Raw genomic sequence first — 7590 nt, 5'->3', positions numbered from 1 at the left:
GGGGGCGGCTTCCGCGGAGGGCGGGGAGGGGGCCGCACCGCCATCTGCTTTTCCTAAAGGCGGCGGGGCGGCGCGGTGGGGGCGGCGCGGGTCCCTCCGCCCCGGGCCCGAGGGCGCCGCTGCCTTGCGCTCCGCGTCCTGGCCCCTGACCCACTTCTGCGCCTTCCCCGCCGAAATAAAAGTTGTCCCCGAGAGTTTGAGGGCCGAGGGCTGCGGCCTTGTCCCCGCGGCCGGAGCGCGGGCGGCCAGTGCTTCCCAGGGGTGGGGGCAGGGTCTCTCCGACGCAGGAAACGCCGGGTGCCTCCCTGAGGCCGGTGCTCCGCCGGCTCGCGCGCCCCCGGGGTCCCCGCGGCCGGGGGTGGGCGGAGGAGGGGGTCCGCCTGAACCAAGTTGAGAAAATGAGCGGAGCCTCCCGAAGCAAACCTGCGGGCGGCGCGCCGGTGACGCGCCGCTTTCTGGGCCCTCCGTCTCGAAGAGGGGCTGGGGTGGATCCAGGAACCCACCCCTCCACTTCGTGTCCCGCTTTCACCCTAGCAGGGCAGGGGGTCCCTGGGTCCTCGAGATGGGAGCCGAGCACGGAAGGATGGGGTTGGGGTGGGTGCCAAAACGCTTGAAGGAAACCTCGGTAAATACGCTGGCCGAGTAAACCGAAATAAAGCAGAGTTGTTTTTGTTTCTTAGCAAAGAAGGGTTCTTTCTCTTCGAGCTGCTCTTTCTCGGGAGAAAACCTCTTCTTGGTAAAGACACTTCTAGATTGAATGGAGTCAGGACACACAAGCCAAACTCCTGTAGTTTTTCTTCTTCACCCTGCAAGTTACACCTGGCAAGAACGTTTCTGGTTTATTTTCTGAGTCGGAGAGCATTTGGGTGCTGGCCCCCTGGATGCTGGGTGTTGCAGCAGCAGAGTTAGCCAAGTGGAAAGTGGCCTCCCCTGGAGGGGAGAGCCCGGGAGGAGGAGGTCCTCCCTGGCTGGGGAGGGGTCAAGGCCTGAGTGAGCTCTGAAGGGTCCGAAGTAGCTGACTTTTGAAGTCACTTAAAAATACTTTGGTTGCAGTTGGAATTTACTTTCAAAATGGAAGATCTGTAGCAAAAACACAGTGATTAGAGCTCCTGATAGGCCCGCAGTGATAGATAATGTTGGAAAATGCCACAGGAGCACAAGTAGATTCTTTTGCATGTTTTTATCTGCCCACCAGTGCCCCGGAGTGCCTGGCGAACCACCACAGTACCCCTCTTTTAGCCTCCCGAGTGCAGTGCTGTTTCTCGCCCCGAACCTACCTTATCTTGTTTCTAGAGCGTTCGTGAGTCTGGCCGCGTATTTCCGAGTGGCTGACGACAAAATCCGCATCTGGCTTAGTGTTGTTTCTGTGACTCCACCTCCAAGCGCCTGCTCTCACCCCCCCGTTTTCTCGCCCTGCTAACAGGAGCGCTCCCCCAGCCACAGGAGACGCAGGACTGTGGAGGATTTCAACAAATTCTGCACCTTTGTCTTGGCCTATGCTGGCTACATTCCTTATCCGAAGGAGGTAATCTTCAGGGCCCCCCTTCTCCCTGGCAGCGAAGCCGGTGACGGGGTGGGGGTCTGGGAGGGGTGGGGCGGGGGGACTGCGGACAGCTCGCAGGTAGAGATCTCCCTTGGAAGCGTGGACCAGTTTGGGAGGTGGTTTCCGAAAGTCAGAGCACGTGGGCTTGTCTAGAGATGATTTGATGGACTTGAAGCGTTTGTTTGCAAATACAGTGGTTGATGTCGGCCCGCTGTGAACGCCCAGCGCTGATTGAGGGCCCACAACGGCCAGGCCCTGTTCTTGGGCTTTACAATATGGGAGACAGGTGCTGTTTTTTATCCCCGTTTTAAAGAGGAAGATGCTGGGGCGCAGAGAGGGAGCCCCTCGCCCTGGGTCACAGGCCGATTACAGCCGCAGGGCCTGGGGCTCAGCCGGCTGGTTAGGCCCGGTCCCCACTGTCCTGGTGAGCGGCTCCTCGGTTGAGCTGTGCCTTCAGGGACTCGTGGCCCAAATCCCCTGTGTTTTATGGGATTTCTTTTCTCCTTGCTAAGTAATGGGCAGGACTGAGGACCACCACGGTCATGGTTCTTGTGTCATACAGGGCTCAAAGGAAAGGAGAGTTTGATAAGAGGCCAGACTGTGGCATCGGCTTCTTGTTTCTGTTTGCTGTGGACGTGGGCAGCTGCGTCCTTGGTGCCACGCAGGACGTTGCCCCTATTGGTAAATAAAATGGTTGGTCTGAAGGAACCACAGGGATCAGCTTATGGCTTTGGGACTCTACGTCCTTTGATCTTACAGTATTTGGGGGATGTCTTCAGTTTCGAAGAAAAGCATCAGGAAATTCTCAAAATTAATTTAAATTCACTTAATAAAAACAGTACTCCTTATTGTGAGGACAAATGGACAGATTTTACAATCGGGGAAAGATAAGGAGGTTCAAGAGGATGTCCTTGGCACTTTTCTAGTTACTTACTGGGCATCAGATGAGTTCCTGGCTCTGGTCCAGGGGCTGAGGGTTCAGCAAGCGAAGGTTTTCTTCCTCGGGGTAACATTCCATCTGGAAGGTCGCGGTAGAGTAAGCAGGACACCGTCCCTAAAGAGTGCTGCTAAGAGGGCCCAGAGGGTCACGGTTCTGAGAGCCCCGGTCTGTGCGCCTGACCCGCGGCGGTCGCTCTGCCTGCACCTCGCTGCTGCTGTTGCCGGGGACCGGCCGAAACCCTCGGGCCCCACGCCTGTGCCTCTGTCCTTTCAGGAGCTCCCTTTGAGGAGCAGCCCCAGCCCTGCCAACAGCACCGCGGGCACCATCGACAGCGACGGCTGGGACTCGGGTTTCACCGACATGGCGTCCGCTGTGCCCTTGCCGGTCTCCGACCGCTGCTTTGGCCACCTGCAGCCCGGCCTCCTGCAGCGAGCCAAGCCCAGTAACTTCTTGCTGGACAGAAAGAAGACGGACAAGCTGAAGAAGAAGAAGAAGAGGAAGCGGCGGGACGGCGACGTGCCCGGGAAGGAGGGGTACATGGGGAGCTTGCTGAAGCTGGAAGCCGCGGACCCGTACATAGAGCCCCCCGCGAGCCCCGCCCTGCAGGATATCGCCCAGGCTGCCGGCGACCCCTGCTCGGGCTGGGACTCCGACACTCCGTCCAGTGGATCTTGTGTCACGGTGTCCCCTGATCAGGTCAAAGAAATAAAGACTGAAGGCAAACGGACTATTGTCCGGCAGGGAAAGCAGGTGGTGTTCCGAGATGAAGACAGCACGGGCAACGACGAGGACATCATGGTGGATTCGGGTGAGTGGCCCCCGGGGATGGCGCGCTGGCGGCTGGTGGTCCGAAGCGCGGGGGATGGCGGCGCAGGGGGGTCATTGGGGACGGTCCGTCCCTGGCAGCGTGACAGCAGAGCGCGCCCCGCCACGTCCAGGGAGGAAGGGAGAAGGGCGGACACCCAGGTGTTTAGGCGGGAGGGCGGTGGCGCTTGCAGCGGAGGTTCCAGGCCAGGCCTCCAAGGACAAGAATCCTCTAGCTTCTCGGGGGGCGTCTCACGGTGAGTTCCCGGCGCCACACGTTTCCGTGTCCTTTGTTGCGTTCGCTCCACAGTTTTGGGGACAGGGGCACTTAGGAGAGCCCTGCGGTTCTGATAGTCCTGCCCTTAGTGGAAGGTGAAGGCTGTGCGTTTGGTGAGGATCGGGCTTTCCTGCCGGCCGGCTGCCGGGACCCCCGGAGGAGCCGGTGGGACCGGGAGGGGTGGCGGGAAGGCTCTTCGCCGCCCCTCACATGCGTCTCCCCTTTCAGATGACGACTCCTGGGACCTTGTCACCTGCTTCTGCATGAAGCCCTTCGCCGGCCGCCCCATGATCGAGTGCAACGAGTGCCACACCTGGATCCACCTGTCCTGTGCGAAAGTCCGGAAGTCCAACGTTCCGGAAGTGTTCGTCTGCCAGAAGTGCCGGGACTCCAAGTTCGACATCCGCCGCTCCAACCGCTCTCGGATGGGCTCGCGGAAACTGTTTCTGGACTGACTGTGGGTGAGCGAGGAACCGGAAGGGACGCGGGGGGCTTTCCGGCCCCTCTCTTAAGTGGAGCACAGAACTCTCAGCTCTGGTGCGGGCAGACCCCTGCCATTCAGGTGCCTAAGCAAAGGGACAGGCTGTCTGAGGTGTGACCTGTGTGTTAGCCAGGGACTGAATAAAATCCTCGTTGGCCAAGGCTGCTGCGAGAGCCGTGTTCTCTGCAGCGGAGGTGGACTCCACGCTGCAGTGCGGTGGGTTTGGTTCAGCTGAAAACGAGGGCACGGGGTTGTGGTGAGCCCTTGCCGCCATTGTCGACAAGCCCCCGCTGTTGGGAACGGGTGCGAGCGGTCCCCCACTTCCGCTGGCTCGGGAGACAAGACCCTCAGTTTCCCGGGCCTGTTTGTGAGCAGCCATACGTGTAAGCTCTCTCTGCGGTGTAAGTCTTTGACCGTAAGTGTCTGTACAGTGACCACCCAGCTGCCCCCGCCGTCGTGGGTGCTGCGGTTCCCCCACGCCCACACCCCCTTGCCTCGGCCTGCCAGCCGGAGACAGTCCTCTGGTCTAGTTCTGGGAGGAGCCCTGGGGCGGGGGCCGGCTCGTGATCCCTAGGTTTCCTTCTGTTAGTTAAAAAGGGACAGTATGTGGCCACTTCTCAGTGGAAAAGGGGTTGGTTGGGGGGGGTTGAGGTGGCCCGTGTTCATAACTCAGTTTCCTGTTTTGCACGATGTAAAAAACCTGTCTTTTTGCACGATATAGCCAAAAGTATTGGCAGATTTCTGCCCGGGTGCCCTTTGCGGTTGGTGTTTGAGGTCCTGGGGGTGCCCGGCAAACTGTTCCCCCGCGTGAGGGCACGCGGGTCCCTTCCTCCTCTTCCCCTCCCCTTCCTCTGGTGGCAGCAGAAAGGGTGGGCAGTCAGTGGGGAACGGCGTTCCTCTGCAGGAGGTGGTGAGGGAGGAGGCCCTTGAGAGAGGCCTCTCCCGGGGCCGATGCCCAGCGTGCCCTCGCACGGGCTGGCCTGCGGGCTTCACAGGGCGAGGTGAGGATTTGAAGTCTTTTTTTGGGGGGGGCGGGCGGCATACCATTGGATGGCGCAGACTTCCTTAGAGCTGAACCCGGACCCAGACTGCGGAGGCTCCTGCGCAGGCCGCCTCTGGGAGTCCGCACCTGCAGCCCCCGCTGGGCGCTGTGCCAGGGCAGGGGTGCTGCCGGCTCTGGGGCCTGGAGGGAGAGGAAGGCTTCCGCTCTCTCAGAAGCTGACCGTGCCCTTGAGCAGTTCAGATACTCTTGTCTCAAAAAGATTTTTTTTTTCCTTTTTTTTGGTAAGTGAATGGGTGTGTTTTCATACACATTGTTCCTCGTGAAGCATGAAAAGAGAAGGGTGCCCAGTCCAGTGGGTCATGCTTATTTACATTTACGGTGGGGGCGGACCCCCCCAGTCTCTCCAGGGCCGGGGTGGGGGGTGGGGGGTCTCCATGTGGCACCCTTGTGTGGGGCCACCAGGGGCGGCTGTTTGTACCCTGCCCGGCAGGCACAGCGGGGGAGGGGAACTCCCATTGGCTCACCAGAGCCCCTCTTCTGTGCCAGTACCTTTCATGCTTCACCAGCCAACTGCCTTTTTGTTTTGTTTTGTTTTGTGTTCGGTTGCGCATATTAACACAGAAATAGAAATAGTTTCTGAAACCTAGTTTATTGTGAAGATCCCCAAGGGGGAAGTTCTGCTGTAGAGAAAAATCGTGAGAAACGGGGGCTTGGAACCAACCTTCTCCCCAGACACCTGTCTGGCTCTGATGAGGACAAAAGTCCAGGAAAAGTTGGAAGAGGAATTTGCCAAAGGTCTGCCCCCTGACATCGCCTGTCCAGTGTCTTCACCGTAAGAATAGCCAAAGGTCCAAAGTGTGTGTTTTTTTTTTTTTTTTTTTTTTTTTAAGAAAAGTTTTAGAAGTGCATTTAAGAATATGTGTGACTTTCCAGTGACGCCCAGCCGGGGCGATTGCTGTATCGCTTTTAGAAGGTTTGACGCCTGGTGACGCCTCTGGAAGGCACTTGATGCTCATTGTGATGTTTCCTTCATTTCCTTTTTGTTCTCGTGACAGATCCGTCAGCCCCCGTGGGTGGTGTCTCGGGAGTCCGGGCATCTCGGTTCTTGTGTTAGATTGAGCTGGGCAGCTGCAATCAGCTTTATGCAAATGAGGCATGGCCCATCTGGGGGCTCCTGGTTGGTGGCTGATAAAGGGAGGGGAGGGAGAGCCGTCACCCCAAAAGTAAGCCCCTTGCGTAGTCATTGGCCAGGCCAGACACTTAACATCGTTTACATGGTTCTGTGTAATTATAAAGTTTATGTGTATAAAGCGAAGCTGTTTCTGTGAAACTGTATATTTTGTAAATAAATATATTGCTACTTTGAGGTTCCTGCCTAGCTTCAGGTGTTTGTTTTCTGTCCTGAAGGGCGTAGGGTGGCTGCTCCCTTCATCCCCTCCCCCAGACGGTGATCACACAGAGACTTGGGAGGGGGGTGAAATCTTGAGTTTGGTTTGGCAGGATGAAAAGTACCCACAGCCCTTCCCATGCCTCTCTAGTAAATTCTCCAGAAACAAACCACAGCATGGATGGCTTCCACCAGCTCACCAGGTGTGTGCATCAGCCCGAACCCCGACGAGCGGTTGCTGCTTTGTGAGAGCTGCAGCCTCCCGCCAGGTTTGCGAGTGGATTTGCAGTCTCCCAGGGGTGCTCGTTCTGCCCCTTTACACTCGGTGGGGGGGTCCCCATTGCCTGTGGCTTCTGTCAGCTGTGTCTGCCCACCTCTAACTTGGGATCAACTGGTGGGCAACTGGTACCAACTCCGGTGACTTGAGCATCAACACCTGTTAAAATTTTAGAACTGCTGGCCCGGTTGGGCTGCGAGCCCCTCTCTGGTTTCCAGGTGTCCAAGGCTGTTGGTGTTTTAATTCCTCAAAGCAAGGAGGTGAGGAACACGGGCTCTCGCTAACGGGCGGAGCTTGCGCCGGTGGCGCGTTAGGGGTGTCTAGGGGTGTCGGGCTTGAGCTGGGTGTCGGGGGGCACCCCCTGATGGGGCAGCCCTGAGCTCACCTGACTGGCGATGCGGGTGGCGATGGCCCGGGAGCAGAGCAGAGGCAGGCCCGCCTCCACCTCCCGCGGCCCCGCCCCGCTCTCTGGCCCCGCCCTGCCCGTTGCCCCACTCCTGTCCGCGGGCCCGGCCGTGCCCTGCAGGCCCCGCCCTGCCCCCACCCCCGTCCACACTCTGCCCGCTGGCCCCGCCCTATTGCAGGCCCCGCCCCCCAGGCACCACGCCGCCATCTTTGTTAGGGGCACGGGGTCTGGCGTTTGGAGATGCCGAAGTCGTGCGCAGCCCGCCAGTGCTGCAACCGCTACAGCAGCCGCAGGAAGCAGCTCACCTTCCACCGGTGAGGGGCGGGGGCGCCGCGGGGCGCGGGGGCCCGGCTGCCGACTGCCTTCGTCCGTGGGACCGGCTGCGACCCCTGCCGGAGCCCGAGGCCTGGCGCGCGGGGCGGGTACGCGGGAGCCGCCGCCCGGCCGCCGGGGAGGCCCGAGGGCGTGCAGC

General features: G+C 59.5%; 2 protein-coding genes across 2 annotated transcripts in view; both read left to right on the top strand.

The window, feature by feature from the left end:
• The window catches only part of PHF13 (PHD finger protein 13), a 7295-nt gene extending 869 nt beyond the window's left edge, over positions 1 to 6426 (top strand). Inside the window, exons 2-4 of the mRNA XM_029946978.1 lie at positions 1424 to 1525; positions 2757 to 3291; positions 3793 to 6426. Coding sequence (XP_029802838.1) covers positions 1424 to 1525; positions 2757 to 3291; positions 3793 to 4019 — 864 coding nt within the window. The 3' untranslated portion in view covers positions 4020 to 6426. The remainder of the gene's footprint in view (positions 1 to 1423; positions 1526 to 2756; positions 3292 to 3792) is intronic.
• Positions 6427 to 7309: 883 nt separating this feature from the next.
• Positions 7310 to 7590, top strand: part of THAP3 (THAP domain containing 3) — a 6572-nt gene continuing 6291 nt past the window's right edge. The window contains exon 1 of the mRNA XM_029945926.1: positions 7310 to 7432. Coding sequence (XP_029801786.1) covers positions 7359 to 7432 — 74 coding nt within the window. The 5' untranslated portion in view covers positions 7310 to 7358. The remainder of the gene's footprint in view (positions 7433 to 7590) is intronic.

This window comes from Suricata suricatta, chromosome 8 (assembly GCF_006229205.1).
Source record: "Suricata suricatta isolate VVHF042 chromosome 8, meerkat_22Aug2017_6uvM2_HiC, whole genome shotgun sequence".
Taxonomy (NCBI): Eukaryota; Metazoa; Chordata; class Mammalia; order Carnivora; family Herpestidae; genus Suricata; species Suricata suricatta.
The sequence above is the reverse complement of the archived record's forward strand: the minus strand, read 5'-3'. Positions and strand labels throughout refer to the sequence as shown.